This window comes from Meles meles, chromosome 4, assembly GCF_922984935.1.
Source record: "Meles meles chromosome 4, mMelMel3.1 paternal haplotype, whole genome shotgun sequence".
Taxonomy (NCBI): Eukaryota; Metazoa; Chordata; class Mammalia; order Carnivora; family Mustelidae; genus Meles; species Meles meles.
In genome coordinates, this window is record NC_060069.1 from 58,135,820 (window position 1) to 58,154,140 (window position 18,321).

At 35.0% G+C, this 18,321-nt stretch overlaps 1 protein-coding gene across 4 annotated transcripts in view; it reads right to left on the bottom strand.

Annotated features, from left to right (window-relative positions):
- Positions 1-18,321, bottom strand: part of FXR1 (FMR1 autosomal homolog 1) — a 54,404-nt gene that overhangs the window by 20,631 nt on the left and 15,452 nt on the right. For all 4 annotated transcript variants that reach the window (XM_046001675.1, XM_046001677.1, XM_046001674.1 and 1 more), the window contains exons 4-9: positions 8,283-8,354; positions 7,717-7,865; positions 7,406-7,499; positions 6,854-6,970; positions 5,502-5,672; positions 3,506-3,584 (exon numbers count right to left, since the gene is read on the bottom strand). In XM_046001675.1, the coding sequence (XP_045857631.1) occupies positions 3,506-3,584; positions 5,502-5,672; positions 6,854-6,970; positions 7,406-7,499; positions 7,717-7,865; positions 8,283-8,354 (682 nt within the window). The remainder of the gene's footprint in view (positions 1-3,505; positions 3,585-5,501; positions 5,673-6,853; positions 6,971-7,405; positions 7,500-7,716; positions 7,866-8,282; positions 8,355-18,321) is intronic.

Sequence of the window (18,321 nt, forward strand, 5' to 3'; positions counted from 1 at the left end):
AAACTAAAGAGGAATTTTATCCTTGATCTGAAACTTCCTTCTCTTCAGAATGCCTAAGGCTATTATTAACTAGGACTGACAATGCTGCTCACACTTAAATCATTTTCCAAGTCTAAAAATTTTTTAATGTGCTCTACATCATTTCTGTATTTTTAAAATATCAATGCAACCCATTCCAAAACTTGGACATATAAATAAAGGCAAACAAAACACTTATTTGGGCATTAATCATACCAATTTGTTTATGTATTTTTAAGTTAACAAATTCAATCTTGCTTTCATATTCAAGTTGCTATTCATCCACAACACATCTGTAACTTAAAGACACTTTTAAAATGAATACTCAACAAAATAAAATGTTTGCATTTAACATTCTTCACAGTTTTTAAGTACTTCACAGCTATACAAATACACATAGTATGTATATGGTATGCGGTCTTCCTAAATATGAAATATGATACACTGACATAAAATCCAAATTATTTACCTTCTCCACACTTAACATTTAAGTGTGTCAAACAGCAGTTATTAAGTATCCAGTAACTAAAAGAGAAACTAAAAGGAGGGTAGAAAATTCTCTTCCCCTTAGGAACTTAACTCTTACAAAGGTAGCAAATGTAAAATAGCAAAGCAGTACTAGACAGCGTTACCTGGTAACAGAAGTAAATATTCAGGTAACCTTCCCTGTATGAAATAGATGTATCCCTTATAAAAGTTATTAAGTCCAAGTCCCTCACTCTTCTTTAACTAAATCAGCAGTCTATTTCCAGAATAAATTAATTTTGATTGAAAGAGGTTAAAATGGAAGTTATTCCTATCACATGCTTGAGAAAATAGTTTCCATTAAAGAATAAGGGAACAACAATAGCAAGAGCAAATGGGTCAATACAGCAAAGACACCATTACAGGATTTTCTATCCCTATTCTCAAATCTCCTTCCCCATTAATAACCCTAAGTTTAAAAGCAGCAGCAATTGAAGAGGTACAAAGAAAAAACAGAGTAGGACAGGGAATTCACATGATGTAGGTCTTCTCTGAGCAGCCCTAGCAGCAGTCTATAAAAGCAACCTTCATTGTTAACACAGTGAAGCTCAAGCAGCAACTCCATCCTTGACCCTGCTAAAAATAAGCAAATGTCTTTTCGAAAAAAGAAAAATCAGACTGATGTATCATAATCCCTCCCCCAGAATCTTTGCCCCTTCCTTCTATGAACTATACCAGTGGTGAGTGCACATCCATCACCCTTCTGGGGTCTGTGGCAGGGACCTACCTGCAAGTTTTATTTAGTCCCACCAGAGACCGTCAATATTTTAACTGATCATTTCCATTAAATTCCAAAGCATATTGACAAACTGAAGCACACCTGTAGTATAAATTGAGCACTGAGCATAAATGCTGAAGGGACAGAGTAAAGAAGTGATTAAGGAAGGTTTCTAGGAGGTGAAAAGTTTCAATTCATTCTTAAACCAACGTTCACATATTTTTCATCTGACTTAAGAGGGTGGGAATGGTCGGGGTCTAGAACTCGTAGAACCTGAATGTGTAAGAGAATTCTCTTGAACTTACCCACCAAGTAGTCCTCATTCCCTTTTACTCCTCAGTCCACTTTTTCTTTTTCACTTGGACTAAAAATGTACTATTTTTCAAAAGACTGCTTCACCCATAAAACATTTTGGAGGGAAATGTAGTATTATTATATACAACAACCAAGAAATCACTATGCTACCTTTGAGTTTTTCACCAACATATACTAGTTGCTGCTAGTATCTATTTTCTGAAGAGTCCCAAATAACCCAACTCACCAAAGCAAACCAAGACAGAGTAGAGGAAAAAAGAGATACGACAAGTACTCACATCACTGCACAGATAAATGAATAAAGAGAAAAACCAGAAAACGACAAAAATAACCAATTTCCTTATATCTGAAATATCAGGAATTTTTACTCAAAATTAGCACTACCAAAAACTCTTTTAAGACCAAGGCTATCTTTATAGAACTGATGCAATGGAAAGAACCCTGATTTCCTTTCACACCCTCATCTCCAAAACAGTTTTACAGGTGAAGAAACCTAAGTTAAATTATGCTCTGTAAAGCAGAAACCACAATGTTAGTACCAAAAGGTGTCAATAATTGTGACTTAGAGAGAATAGGGGATTCGTTTTCAAAAGCAGCTTGTCAAAGGTGATTTCATTTGACAATGGTAAACATTTGATAATATTTTGTATCTATAATCATGTTAGAATTATACAAAAATACTTCAAGCTTACACTCAATTTTAATATCTCATCTCCCCAGCAGTTCAATCTACAGTGAACAAGAACCAATAATATGGAGCTTACTTATCTGGCAGTATGTCACACCTATACAAATGCTTGGGAAAAGTAAGAGGTGAACTAACAGTTGAATACCAAGAAACTGTCCAAGTTCTTGTTCCAGAGTATACTAAGTTGTTAACTGGGCAAAACAAACATCTTTTTAAAGTGGAAGTTCTGGGGGGGGGGGGGGGGGGTTCTGTAATTATTTTTTAAACAGGGTTTGACAAATAGAACACATATAGCAAAAAATCATTTCCAAAAGGCAAAACAGGCCTAATTATATATAAATGGAGTCCAAAAGGCCCTGTTTCACTGAGGTCAAGAAACTCATGAGACACAGCAGTGGACAAAAACTCAAGTCCCTCCTAGTAAATGTCTCTGCTTTATGTTAATGCTTATTTATTAAAGGTTTAGGATAATCACTGAGTATTTACTTCATATATGACCAAAATTTTTCCATTTGTCTCAAACAGCATTTAGAAGGACAGATAACACCGATGTAGAGAATATTAATAACAAAGCTATTAAACAACTCATCCCAAGCTGTAACGCTTCCTGAACTACAGCTTCACACTCAAAATACTGTCATTTAACTTACAGCCCATGGGTAAAAAATATCCATTAATGGTGTCAGAAACTTAAAAGTGAAACCTCCCCTCCTATCATCATCACCATTCTTCTCTCCTACCCATGACTTCTTACCTTATTCTATGCCTTTGCAACAACCAATTATTATTTATTCAGGGCCTACTGTGTAGAAGTTTATTACCCTATTGTTACTCCACTCTTACTTTCTCTTCTGCACTAAACAAAAGAAAAAAAATATCACAAACACCTTCTCAAAAAATACTATGACAATTCTGATGGACATATGAGCGATAAAAACACATTAAGTGAATAAGAAGAGCAAGCCCAAGGGGTGAAATGGCTTTTAAAAAACGTAATGATGCACTGTTACAAAAATCATGGGTCTTATTAGCGAGTCACCCTGTACAGAAGGAAATATCTTTACTTTATCATATGACAATAATGAGATACAAGTCACATACTACTTTACTAAAAATAGAAAACAAGGCGATCAAATTCTCCATGTAACTATAAATACAGTATCAGACAAGATTAAATTTCAATTAAATTGCTGTATCAGTAATAACATTTAACTTATTTAACATTTAGTAGAAATACCTACCAACAAGATTCCTAGGAACCTGAATAAAATCCTCAACAAATTCCAAGAAACCTCTAGCCTTTTTTACAGCATCAGCACTCTGCAGGAGAAAATAAACATAAAATATAACCCTGAAGAAAACCCCAATCCAAAAAAAACCAAAACCAAGAACAAAACACACACACACACACACACACACACACACACACACACAGAGAAGAAATGAGAAATTCTGAACTATTATGTTCTAGTGTTCTAGTACAAGATTCTGTTCAGCCCACTAAAGTGACATTTCAGGTCAAATAATTCATGAAGTACTTTAAAAAGAAAAGAAAAATTATTAAGAGGCTAAGGAAAAAAACATACTATTAGAGTATCTCTAAGGGAAGGGGAAAGAATCCTAAGTTGAGAAAACAGAATTTACCTTACTTATGTTAGCCAAATTTTAACCCAATCCTAAATGTATGTGGTCCATATTCCCATGTTAAGTTTCTCTAGGTGAATGTTAAATACAGTATTTATCATACTGTCTACACTGTCAGAATTTTTTTTCATTCTCAACATAAATTATTTAAAAAGCTGTTTTTGTGGACATACTTTTAAAAAGTACCTACTGGTAAGATTAAAATTCCTTACTTCTAACGGTATAATTTTAAGACCGGAAGACTGGAAGGCAGCTATGCTCACCACTATACCACCAACGCAGACCCTAGACGGAAGACTGGAGAAGGGAGCCTCTCTACAGGGAATCTATAGTTCTCAGGAAGTTACCTTCCACTTTTACTGTGTGTTCTTTAATAAGCCAAAGATGAAGTATATTATGCACCCATCATGTCATATAACACAAAAAATTTTTAAGCATTTTTAACCCTCACAAACTGTAATGTAAGCACTACTATTTTCATTTTAAAATTAGGAAAATTATGCAGAGAAGTAACGTAACTTTCTCCAAGTTCACTCACTTGGTAGAGACGATTCCAATCAGGTAGTGTGGCTCCAAAGGTTTCAGAAATAAAATTTAAAAGTCGGGCCTCTACTAATTCACTTTATGAATCAACTTTTCATGAGAAGAACTATGCATGAAAAGTCAAGATGTGAGGGGCATCTCAGAGACTCAATTGGTTAAGTGCCTACCTTAGGCTCAGGTCATGATCCCAAGTTGCTAGGATGGACTGGGCTCTCTGCTCAGTAAGGAGTTGGCTTGTCTCTGTCTGCCCCTCCCCCTTCACTTGTGCTCTTTAACTCAGATGCACACACTCTCATAAATATCATAAATATCTTTTTTTTTAAAGATTTTTAAAAATTTATTTAATGGAGAAAGGGGGAGAGCAGAGGGGAAAGTGAGGTAGAAGACTCACCACCGAGCAGAGAGCCTGACAGAGGCCTTGATCCCAAGACCCGGAGATCATGACCTGAGCCAAAGGCAGATGCCCAACAACTGAGCCACCCAAGCACCCCTCTAATAAATATCTTAAAAAAAAAAAAAAAGAAAAAAAGTTAAGACTTGAAATCATCACCCTAAAAACCTCATCCACTTATTCTAATGTGAGGCATGGTCTTAAGGAAAGTCTGAATTATTTCTCAGATCTGTTATTTTCCAATTCACACAAATGTCATAATTAACCAGTGACAAAATATTATCCAAACTCAAGTTCTTCAAAAGCTCCTCTATTATATGCTATTCATAACTGTCAGTGTCTGGCACAGTAAGCACTCAAAAAAAGCAAATTATTTGTAATGCACATAAAACTGAGTTAAAATCAGAAGCAGTTGCTTAAACTTCCGAGAACAGTATGTATTAAATACTCTATAAATCTTTTATTGATCCATATAATACAACAGTTCTTCAATCTACCTGCACACACATAATGGTTACTGGGGCTGATTGATTTTTAAAAGTATTTCACTGGGAAACTGAAATTCCAAATAATATATAATCAAGCAAGTTATAATAAAGTTACTGACAAAAAAATTCTTTAAATAAAGTTACTGAGATGGGGGACAGACATTAGCTTACCTCTCCATAGATTCTAAATGTTCCAGTATCTTCATCTAGCTCAATAGCTGTAACTCCAGGAACCTTCCTAGCTTGCTGTATGTTACTACCATGTGTTCCTATTGCCAGGCCCATCAAATCTTCTCTCACAACAAATTCCTCATGAAAAGCTGCTGCAAGTTGTTTTGTACACTAATAAAAGAGGTATATTAAAATTTATATTACAAAAGATCAAAAACAGAAATGGTTTTTCATATACCCATGTTTGTAGTAGTCATAATTATCAAGAAGTGGAAGCAAACCAAAGGTGCACTAAACAAACAAAATGAGATATATGCATACAAAATTATTTAACCTTCAAAAGGAAATTTTGACACAGGCTACAATGTGGACTGAGGACACTGTGCTTAGTGAAGTAAGCTGGTAACAACAACAACAAAAAAAGAATACTCTATGATTCCACCTACATGACATTTCTAGAGTAGTCAAATTTATAGAAACAAAAAGAATGGTGGTTGCCTGAGGGGCTGGGTGGGGGGGATATTGGAAGTTGCTGTCTAGTGGATATAGTTTCAGTTTTGCAAAACGAAAAGTTCTGGAAATTGGTTGATTAACAACATGAACAGACTTAACACAACTGAACTCTACACTTTAAAATGGTTAGGTGGTAAACCTTATGTTGCAATTTACCATAATGTTTAAAAATCAAAAGAACTAAGAAAAAATTAAAGGCTACCCCTTTGGGGTCATATAAGGGAAAAAAAACAGTTTGGTAAGTCTATCTAATCATGATCACAGAAAATAGTTAATTCTAGAAAATAGTTAATTCTGAAACAATTTTCTGGAATTACTGATAGAAGAAGTTCTCTAATAGTGTGGCAATGAAGAATAGGAGAAAACAGAGAAGTACCTTAGGATGGGATAGAAAAGCAACGATAGGCTCTTTTTTTAAAACCTACATGCTAGATGTCCTCCTCTCCTCTTACCTAATAGTTATTATAGTGCACTAGTTAACTAATGGAAGTGTGTTATGAATAACAGCTGACAGGGTAGTTAAAAAAAAAGGTTAAGGACAGAGTAAAGAAAAACTAGTAATATAGTTCTACTGGATATCCCTAATGAGTTTCTAAGTTCTTTGGCTCCTGTTATCTATGTCCTAACAAAAAACTCAATAGGTATTTAGCAAACAAAAGCTATTTGGGGAAAGTAACAGGAAAAAAAAAATTGCTCACAATAACGCCTGGAATCAGCCACAAAACAGGTCCCAAGGTGCCTTTTAAAAAAACAGTCAAGTAGTTTAAGCCAAGGAACTTGATTAATATACTTATGAAACTAAATGGGACACACAAAGAAACTCTGATAAACCCACTTACTTCTAAATGCTTAGTGGCCTCTTCATTTCTGGACATAAGCATCAACTTTGTACGAATACTTCGCAAATGCATGTCACTTAAAATATTTACTCTCTTCACAGTTGCTTCGCTGGCAGACTATAAACAAACAAGTTAATCACTCAAAATAATCTTATTTTTCAAGACAATACAAACAAGAACCTTCCACATAAAACCTTCTTTGATCCTCATCTACTACACTTCTCTCCCTACCATTTCCCCCTCCCAAAGGTAATCCTACTCCTCAATCCCCTTTCTGAATTCCATTATTTAGTTCTGCTATTCAAATTATGATTGGGGTTAGGAGGGCAGAAGAGGATCCAGGATCCCACACATTCATAATATCATGTTGTTCAGAATGCCTTATTAAGATCTCCACGAAAGATAGAAATTAACATTTTATAGCTGTGAAAAATTTTTCTTCCATATGTTATTAACTTACTGCACACCAAGTTAGTTTTTATCTTTTCAAATATTTAATTATAAAACCTGTGAAAAATCCACTGGCTACCTTAAAACATGTAGTTATCTTACCAGTATCATTAGCTGTGTGGTTTCTGGATGGTAAAAAATTCTGCATGCTCCTACTGCTTTCTTAAAATCTTTATGTGCATTTTCATTAGCACACCTAAGGAAAAATTGATTCATATTTAAGACCTAAATAACAGATTAAACCAGAAGGCAATTATAACGCAAACTAAGTATTTCATTTTGACACTACCCATTAAAACTCTGTTTACTAAAGATTTTCCATCAGAAGTTTTTGGGTGTTTGGGAAAAAGATTTTTGTAGCACTAAAAAATCTTAATTCACAAAGCAATTCAACAGTAAACAAAATTACTCACGCCTCTCTCAAATCCTCAGGAACATCCACTGTGCATTTAAAGAAGGTATTTTTTTTGACAGTTTTATTTTGATTGACAGGCCGAAGTCGTTCAAATGTGACTATTTCATTGTAAGTGGCATCACAAGCAGCATATTCAATGACATAAAACTAAAAGACATCAAAATACTTTTAAAATCCCATCTGAACAAAAATAATGAGCTTTAAATGAAGTTCTAATTGCCTTGTTCAGCTTACCAGCAGACCCTCCCCCTTGTGGCATAAATACTAAGCACAGTTTAGTCACATCAATCTGATTTGCCTAAACTAGATTATAGGCTCTTACAAGCATGAACATTGGTGGTCCTCAAATGCTTGAAGTGTATCCCTGAAGAGAAGCTTTGAGGTTTGCAAACTCAGAAAACAAATAAAAATAAATGGTCTAATGAATTTTTTAAATATATGATCAACTATTTCCAAATTAGGAGTTCAGAAACAAAACTAAGAACTGAAGTAACATTTACAGAAACCAGGAGTTGAGGTATTTCTTTGGAAACTAGTCACAAAGCAAGTGTAAACATCACTTACTTCTCCTTTCATCATTCGAACTTTAGCCAACCACCATCCACACGGTTCTTGGTCATTTGCTCTTGAATATACCTGAGAAGAAAAGAAAAGGCCCTTATCCATTCATCCTGGAAGATTTCAACATTACAATGACTTACGATAAATGCCAAATCCCATTAAATTCTAGAATCAAAAATGTCACTGCACTAAAATCAATGAGTTAACCATAACTTAATAAAAGAGTCTTGTCTGTTTAAACTTTACTACTGAAAAACAAACTGAACCCTTTTGAAGCAATTTGGCTCTTTGGAAATCTAATTCTAAATTCAGGAGATTTTCCAAACATAAATATTATTTTAAAGAATGCTCTTCACAAGGCAGTTTAACATAGTGTAAAACAGAGTTCTTTCACAGTTTCTGTCAATACTGTTCACTTTTAAGCACTGCACTCTGATGATTCAAGTATCAGACACAAGGATAAGCTAGAAATTACTGAAGACATTTTAAATCTCACAACAGTATTTCTAAGATGCTGAAATCAAGAACGGTTTTCTTAAAGAAGCCCAATTTTAAAACCTTCAAGGATATATTTAGATTCCTTCCTGAAGACCCTAAATCAAATGCACTAAAACTGACCAATAAAAATTTAATTATACACATTTAGTACATGTAGCACGGTATGTAAGAATCTTACAAACCTCTTCTGTAAAAAAAAATTATCTTATCCTCTGTATTTGTAATTATCAGGTATTTTGTAACATAACACGTTAGAGAAGTTTCCCTTAGGGATTAGAGTTATTTCTTATGGTACAGCATCTTGATATATTCTCAGTATGTGGAAAACTGGGGGGAAGGGGTGTGGGAAGAGACAACAAAGAAGAACCACATTAAAATCTTCATTATATTAAGAATGTGTCCACAGAATACAGAGAAATCTATCAATATATGTTAACATCTATCTTTGCGTTAAATGCAAACAACTTGATAATAAGCAAATAGTTTTGGGGGAAAGCCCAAAGGCTCAGTGAAGGGATCTGAGAGTATCTTGGAAGTGGGGAAATACTGGAAATGTAACTGAATAAGCCAAAATCTCACATCAACTTCACTGTGCACCATGATCAGGAAAAAAGACCTACATACCAATCAGGCTCCAGTGGACTCAATTTTAGCTTTGCAATTCTTTACGAGCAAATCTATTTTGTAACTTTTATCTTTTTGGGCTCCAAAAAACAATAAATTTTACTTTTCTTTAGAATAAAACAAAATTCATTCTATCTTGCAATTATTTTATGTATCCATGGAACCTCTTATATAAATCTAGAGGGAAATCTAGTGATCTTGGTTTTTTCCCTATATCTTGAAACACTTCACTATTTCATCATCATTCATCAATTATTCCCAACTGTGGTTTTAAAAAAGCTAAAAAAAAAAAGAAAAAAAGAGAGAGAGAGAGAAGAATGATGGTATCACCTGGAAGAAGAACACAACAGTGAAATATAGCATTACTATTGCATCATCCTGGTTTCTTTACTGCATAGTCTTTCAAGAAAGTATAAAAAGACTGGAGACACCATTCTTGCAGTCTGCTTTTGGTTTTCACTGAACAGTTAAAAATTCAGAATTTTTAATTTTCCACCCATAACTGCAAAGACAAAATTTAGAGAGGAAGGGCTTTCACAATTATTAAAGGAATCTAGATTGATGCAGAGACAAACAGCACTCTGGATTCTAATGATGAATGTGAAATTACAAGCAGAAATCTCCCACCATGAAGCCTTTAGATGATGAATATTCCCAAACAATATACTTCTAAGAAGAAAAAGGAAATTTAATATCCTCACCCAGTTAATCATTCAAACTGTGACTTCATCATACAAAATCATGCAATGAGACTCGGGACTGTTCTGTTTTTCTAAAAGGACATGTGACCATATTCTTTCATCTTTTATGCCTGTACACCAAAATGTACCCCCATACAGCTCACAAGTGGGCAAATGCCAAAGGCAGCTGTGTATACAAAGATGACTAGAAAGAAACAAATGATGAAGACATGCAAAAAATGCAATGGATTAGTCAGTGCAACTGGTTAAATATGAAAATGATATAATTATAGCACAAAGATAACTATGCTCAGTTCAATAAAATTAGAAGCCACAAAGAGTTCCAAAATATTCTTAAAGTACTGCATTTCTGATAACCCAAATGTGAGATGAACCAGAATGAAATGATAAACTAGAACTTACTAGATGTATTTTAAATTTGATTATCAGTATTTGTAAGAATTTAATCTGCGTTTATTCATGACAGCTGATGAGCAGTAAATAGTATTTAGAGACCTGTACTCATTTATATGTATAATCAAAACCAGGAAAATATGGCATAAAAAGTTATATTTGCTATGTATTTTTTAAAAAAAGATTTATTTATTCAGGGTGGGGGGAGGCGTTAGAGGGAGAAGGAGAAATTCATGCAGACTCTGCTCTGAGCATGGAGCCCAACACAGGGCTCTACCTTACCACTATGAGACCACAACCTAAACAAAAACCAAGAGTCAGACACTTAACCAACTCCGCCATCAAGGCACCCCTGTATTTGCTATGTTTAAATGCTCATTAAGATACTTAATGTTGACCTTCAGCATCCTTTTATTCTTAACTTCTGTGAAATTATATGTAAATAGACTTAAATTTTTTTAGAAATGGCCCAAATTTTAGAAATTTAGAAATTTCTAAAAATTTAGAAATTTTTTTAGAAATGGCCCTTTTTTAGAAAAGGGACCAACTGAAAGGCAAGTTCAGCTAAACAGACTGGAGTATCTGTTGGTACCTTAAAAGTTTGGGGGGGGGGGGCGGAGGAGAGAATGGGTCTTTAAATTACCTAAATCCCTTTGCTCTAATTCTACTTTCACCAAAATAAAATTTTCTAGGAATATGACTTCCTCTGTGAGCTTACCACCAAAAAAAGAGAATAAATCATTCTGGACTGCCTTGAACCTTTATCTCTCATTGAACGTTAAAATTCTGGATTTCATTTAATACCTACATCTACCTCTGTAAGCTTCATTAAAAACTTTACCACTGAAAGACAAAGTCATTCTCATAAAGCCAACTAAATCCAAGTTCATGAGCTTGAATCAAACACTATGAATTTGGCTCCACTTGAGTGCAGTGGGTCAAATCACATTCTTTCCAAAATGAACAGTTTCTCTTACACAATAAAAAATCACTTTGGGGCGCCCATGTGGTTCAGTAGGTTAAAGCCTCTGCCTTCGGCTGAGGTCATGATCTCAGGGTCCTGGGATAGAGCCCCACATCGGGCTCTCTACTCAGCGGGGAGCCTGCTTCCCTTCCTCTCTCTCTCTGCCTGCCTCTGCCTACTTGTGATCTGTCAAATAAATAAAATCTTAAAAAAATCACTTTACTGACGCATTAAAACTGTGCCATAGTACACTGTGTCCCTGATGTTGATCACTGTATTTATGACTACATCATTGTAGTAAGAGCACCTCAAAGAAATTACCTTTATCCAGACTTTAAATTTCCAAACTATTCCCAAGGAGCAAATCACACTCTAAAGCAATAGCCCTCATTATTTTAACATTCTAAGTTTCTACAAATCCAACGAAGAGCTTTAAAAAAGACCAAAGAGGACCTGTGAGAGACCTAAAAGCACAACAGTACTCAGGCTGAAGAAGTCCAATTTCATGGAGTGGAGAATGGAACATGAAAAATCGAATTCCAGAATTCTATTTCAGGGTTCTTTCCGCCAAATTAATTCCAAGTCAAACCCTACTACAAAATGGCCTCTAAATTCTAACACACAACCAAAGTATTATTACTTAAATGAATTACAGTCATGTTATTAACCTTTCAATCAAGTTAATAATGTTTAACTATGCTTTTCAAAGTCACAACCAAATATGAACACCAGAAATAATTTTTTACCAGTTTTCACCAAATTAACTGAAAACAGAATTTCTAAATAATGTTAACCATTAAACTGAATAATCGTAACAGCCAGTTTTATAATTACTGTTCCTCTATATTCACTATTTCATCTCATTACAATTATAACCTATCATGAAGAAATGGAAAATGTACATTAGGAAAGCAAGTTTAACATCTAGAACACACTGACACGATTTATCTACCTATACATAGTATTTTCTCATTCAACTATGTTGCTGATACTTTCAACAAATGGGTTTAAAGTCTTAGAGAATAGCCATTTCCCCTGTAACAATCAAGAATGTTTACCTCTTCTTCAAACATATGCAAATTTCCCAAGCCTTAAGACTAACTGTAAACTTGGCATTATAAGAAAGACTAATTACAGATAGATAAAATTTTCAGAATGGTTCCAAGAATCAAATTGAGACATTTTTTAAAGGTAGAACAGAGGGGCGCGCCTGGGTGGCCCAGTAGGTTAAGCATCCTTCAGCTCAGGTCATAATCACAAGTCCTGGGATCAATCCCCGCTTCGGTGCTCTCTGCTCAGTGGGGAGCCTGCTTCTCCTTCTCCCTGCCATTCCACCTTCTTGTGCTGTCAAATAAATAAAATCTTTTAAAAAATAATTAATAAAGGCAGAATGGAAACTACATGTATCTTCATCTTTTGTATAAAAAAATACTGAATTTTAAAAATGTTAAGGTAAGGGTGGGCACCTGGGTAGCTTCGCTGGTTAAGCATCCAAGACTTTTTTTTTTTTTTAAGTTTATTTTTTATTTGACAGAGCGTGCTCAAGCGTGCATGCCAGCATAAGCAAGGGAAATAGCAAGGAGAGGGAGAAACAGGTTCCCCACTAAGGAGGGAGCCCAATGAAGGGCTCCATCCAAGGACCTGGGATCATGACCTGAACAGAAGGCAGACGCTTAACTGACTGAGCCATCCAGGCACCCCTAAGCATCCAACTCTTGATTTCAGCTCAGATCATGATCTCAAGATCCTGACAATGAGACCACCACTGGGATCCTCAGCATGGAATCTGAGTCTCTCTCTCTCCAGCTGCCTATGTCCCTCCCTCATCTCACATGGGGTTACAGGTCCTACGCACCCCTCCCTCTCTCAGTAAATAAAAAAGTTTTTCTTAAATTTTCAGATAGGGGAGTCTCTTATCTCAAATTATTCTTATTACTTTTATTTCTCTCAAGACATCTATCCCAACATTATAATTGAAATATAAAGACACATGAACATAATGTCTGACAATTCACCATTTAAAAAAAAAAAGGTTTATGCCACAAGAACAGAAACTTGACAATTCTTATCTCAACCAGAAAGCACAATTAAAAAAAAAAAAAAAGTTTTTTAATCAAATATGTTAAACCCAAGAGAAAAACCTTGAAAACCTTATAGAATTATATACTGGCTTCAGTGTCAGCCTTTCTATGGAATGTGTTTGTGGGAGCTCATCATGTACTAACTTCCTGAACAAAGCAGGTATCTATAATAAAAAAACAAAACACTTCACATGTGAAATCACTGGGGGAAAAAAATTCTCTATTGCACTTCCAATATCCCAGAATACTATATTATATATCCAGCTTAAGAATATTTAAAGAAATCATTTTCCCCATGATTTCCAATTTCACAAGGTGAGCATTTTCTTAGCAATCTTTTTTTTTTTTTAAGATTTTATTTATTTGACACAGAGAGAAAGAGAAAGAGAACACAAGCAGAGGGAGCGGGATAGGGAGAAGCAGGCTTCCCACTGAGCGCAGAGCCTGATGCGAAGTTCGATCCCAGGATCATGACCTGAGCCAAGGGCAGACGCTTAACAACTAGCCACTCAGGCGCCCCTTTCTTAGCAATCTTAAGTTAGCAAAGTCAGCAAAGCAAGCACTTACTGAAAAAATTTTATTGAAGTCTAAGAAAAAGCCACTAAGAGGTTTAAAAATAAGGCTTTGGATTTTAAACCTTTCAAAACCTTCTTTCTCTTATAAACCATATAGTGTTTCCTTAAGGACATTAGACCGTGACACTAATTTATGTTCTATAATTCCATGTAAGCCCCGTATAATGACTGGAAAGATGAACCTTAAGTAGCCAAACATTTTTATAACAGTAAAATTTTAGGGTAAACCATATGAAATTGTCAAAATTCAACCATTCCTGACTTATAAGAAAGAAACTATCATACTGAACTTTAAATAAATGACTGAAGAGACTTGATAAAAAGCTCCCTCCTGTATCTTTTTTGTTCTAAACCCATTACTGATGACCAAATCAAAGTCACCTTTCCTTTCTTAAAAGAGGAAGGGTTCTTAGAGGTGAAAAAGAACAAGAGTTGTGAGTCTGGCACAAAACTACAACACCCTATGAATATAGTGTAATGTATCAGAGAATAACATTCAAGTCAAAAACTGGAACTGGTTCTCAGTTTCCCAACCTTCGGCCTGTGTGACCTTGGAAAGCTTAATAAGTATTCATAGAGTTTAGAAGAGGCCCTCAAGAAACTGTTATGTCAAACTCAGATAATCTTTTTAAAAAGCCAGTTGGGGGTGCTAGGTGGCTCAGTCAGTTAAGCATCTGCCTTCAGCTCAGGTCATGATCCAGGAGTCCTCCGACTGAGCACTGGGTAGGGCTCCCTGCTTGGTGGGGTGGGGGGTGGACAGGGTCTGTCCCTTTCCCTCTGCCTCTACCCACCTCAACCTACTTCACCCCCACCTCTGGCTCCTGCACATGTAAGTGCGTACTCTCTCTCAAATAAATAAAATCTTAGAATTTTAAAATGCCTGTTATAGCTTACACATGTTAGTGCTATACAAGCATCAACTGTTATTAATGCTATATGGTGTGTGACTGACAGAAACAGTGGCTGATGACTTAAGTTAATATACTAAAATATACTGTGCAATGAATTTGTCTAGAGAAAAGTATCAGGTTAGATTAAAAACCTAAATACTCCTGAGAAGCCTGGGTGGCTCGGTTGGTTGTTTGGCTCTTGATTTCAGCTCAGGTCATGATCTCAGTGTGGTGGGATGGAGCCCCACATCAGGCTACACGCTCAGCAGGGAGTTGGCTTGGGATTCTCTGTCCCACTCTTCCTCTGCCCCTCCCTAACATGCACACCACTCATCCTCTCGAAAATAAATAAAGCTTAAAAAAAAAAACAAACAAAAATACTCCTTAAAACAAAAAAGACCACACCTGTAGAAATACTGAAAAAAGTATCCTGAAGGCCACACCAAAAACCTAGCAAACTAGAATAAAATAAACTTCATGGGAAAAGCCATTAAATACACTTTTTAACTGTCCAGGAGAAAGCACCACAGATAAAAAATTATCCATAAAATACAAAGATTTCCTACATCAAAATCCACATAAACAAAAACACACAAAATTCATAGAACAAAGGGCTTACAGCCAATAAACTAATTTAAAAGATGCTCCACATCACTAGTGATACATAAAGGAAATAAACACTCCACACATCAGCTTTCCTGTTACCAGGTTTACAAAACTTTACAACTTAATAATAACCCAGCCAGTCAATCTATGAGGAAACAAACACCTTCATGTATTAGCAAAAGTAAGAGGTAGTAAATCAAAATGCACTTTTGGAGGACAAAATTTCATGTTCTGGTACCATCAAAATTTTAAATATATACGCCTCCAATTTAGCAAGTGAACCACTTAGATTCCACTAAATCAGAAAAGCGGTTTACTTAAGGACATTACTCTGGGTTTATTTTTTGGCAACAGAAAAAAAAAATCTGCCAGTAATTTTAATTTGAATATAATTATGATACATCTGTACTAAAAAATATTATGGGGTGGTTAGAAAGAATCAAGTAAATCTGTTATGTACAGCATGAAAATGTCTATTATATCCCAACTGACTGAATACAGAAATCACAAATATATAACATATTCCCAATTTAACTGTAAATTCTTTAAAAATGCAAAGAAAAATACAATTCTTCTAAATGAGATTTAAGCTAGAGTGTACAGACAAGCATATCTACAACTAAGAGGGAAGTTCATTTTCTATTTTATATAATACTGTATCATTTCATTTTTTACATTAAACTTTATTACAATTTAAAGGGGGAGGAGATTAAAAAAAGAACTACCCTAAGACCCAGTAATCACACCACTGGGTATTTATGCAAAGAATACAGAAACACTAATTCAAAGGGATATATGCACCTCTATGTTTACTGCAGGATTATTTACAATAGCCAAACTATGGAAGCAGCCCTAATGTGCATCAACTGATGAATGGACAAAGATGTGGGGTGTGTGTGTATACACAGATACACACAGAACAGAGTATTACTGAGCCATTAAAAAGAACGAAATCTTGCCATTTGCGATGACATGGATAGAGTTAGAGAGAATAATGTTCAGCAAAATAAGCAAGTTAAAGAAAGGCAAATGCCGTATGATTTCACTCATGTGTAATTTAAGAAATAAAAGCAAAGGGGAAAAAAAAGACAAACCAAAGCACAAACTTGTAAGTATAGAGAACAGAAGGTTACCAGAGGGGAAATGGGTAGGGGAATGGGCGAAAGAGGTGAAGGAGATTTTGAGTACACTTACCTTGATAAGCCTTGAGTAACACATATAACCTACACCATCACTATATTGTATACCTAAAACTAATCAAACACTGTATGTTAACTACACTAGAATTAAAATTTTTAAAAATTTTAAAAAAGAGTAAGGAGTTTCAAAAATTTAAAATCTGTGTGGCAAGATCAATTTTAAAATTCTTTATGTGAATTTTCAAATTTTTAAAAAGTGGGAAAAATTGACATCTTAATTTCAGATAATGATTCTCACAATTTAAGGAGCAAACTTCACCAGGATGGAACCATAAAACACAATGTGAAAGAAAACACTCTGCAATCATCAATTTCCAAATTATTCCATCCCTTACACCAATACTTTATATACAGCTGGGGAAGCAGGCAAAAAAAGATGGTCCAGGAACTTCTTAGTCTGAGACAGGGGAAAGCACAATGTAACACCACCACAAGCACACCACCAAGTTTTTCCTTTAATCTGAGCATTGATACTATCATTATTTGAAAAATTTAAAAACTATGAAAAGCACTAGTCTCACAACTAACCACCACACATTTCTAATTCCAGAACATTTCCAAAACGAAGTCATTCCTTGCTTGACCCGACTCATCACAAGAATTCCAGAGGAAAACTTCTGAAACAGATATAAATTTTTACCCCTCCCTACAAAAAGATGTGATTAGAAAAGGATTCACTTTGAGAAAAACATTTTCACTGGAGTCTAAATTCCAAGTGAACAAGTACAGTAGTAATCAGCAGCATCACCGCCAGAATTCACAGTATCCACCAGTAGCCTATTTCACACTCCTTTACTGCAAAAAACTTTGTTTCCCTGTGTCTTCCCATACCATCTATGATACTTCTCTAAAAGACACAAATACACATCACACCTAGACTACAGTTACAGAGCTCCTTAGAAAGAAGTCCTTAGTTTCCACTTTTGGTGGATATGAACTATAAAAGAAAAAACACAAGTTGTAACAAACTTTGATTTAGCAAAAGCAAAAGGGTTCCTAGTGAATTTAGAGCAAGTAATTAAAATCTAGGCCAAATTTCAGAATGTAAAGGAATTTAGGCTACCAGGAATTAAAAGTGCCACCATTCTTTGGTTTCCTAGCACATTAACATCTATGATTAATATGAACTCAAAATTTATCATTAGAATTTACAGAAAGTAAAAAACATACCTAAATGAGTTCATATGCCAAGACTCAGAACACTGCCTGGCACAGAGTACATACTGCTAAGTGCTTATAAAAACATTTAGACAGATTATTTCATCTGTTTAAGTGTTGCTATACCTCCAGATCCCCCAACCCCACCCTACATAAACTAGAAAAACATATTTAGCATAGTAGAGCACCCTGAAGGAATTACATCAATTTCTTGAAAATCACAAGTTTCCTATTTCCAACAGACTCACAACACCTCTATTTGACAATTACTTCCATGTTTCATTTCACATAACACATCAGGCATATTTAACAACATTAACATATTAAAAATAGACATCCAAACTCTACTAGTG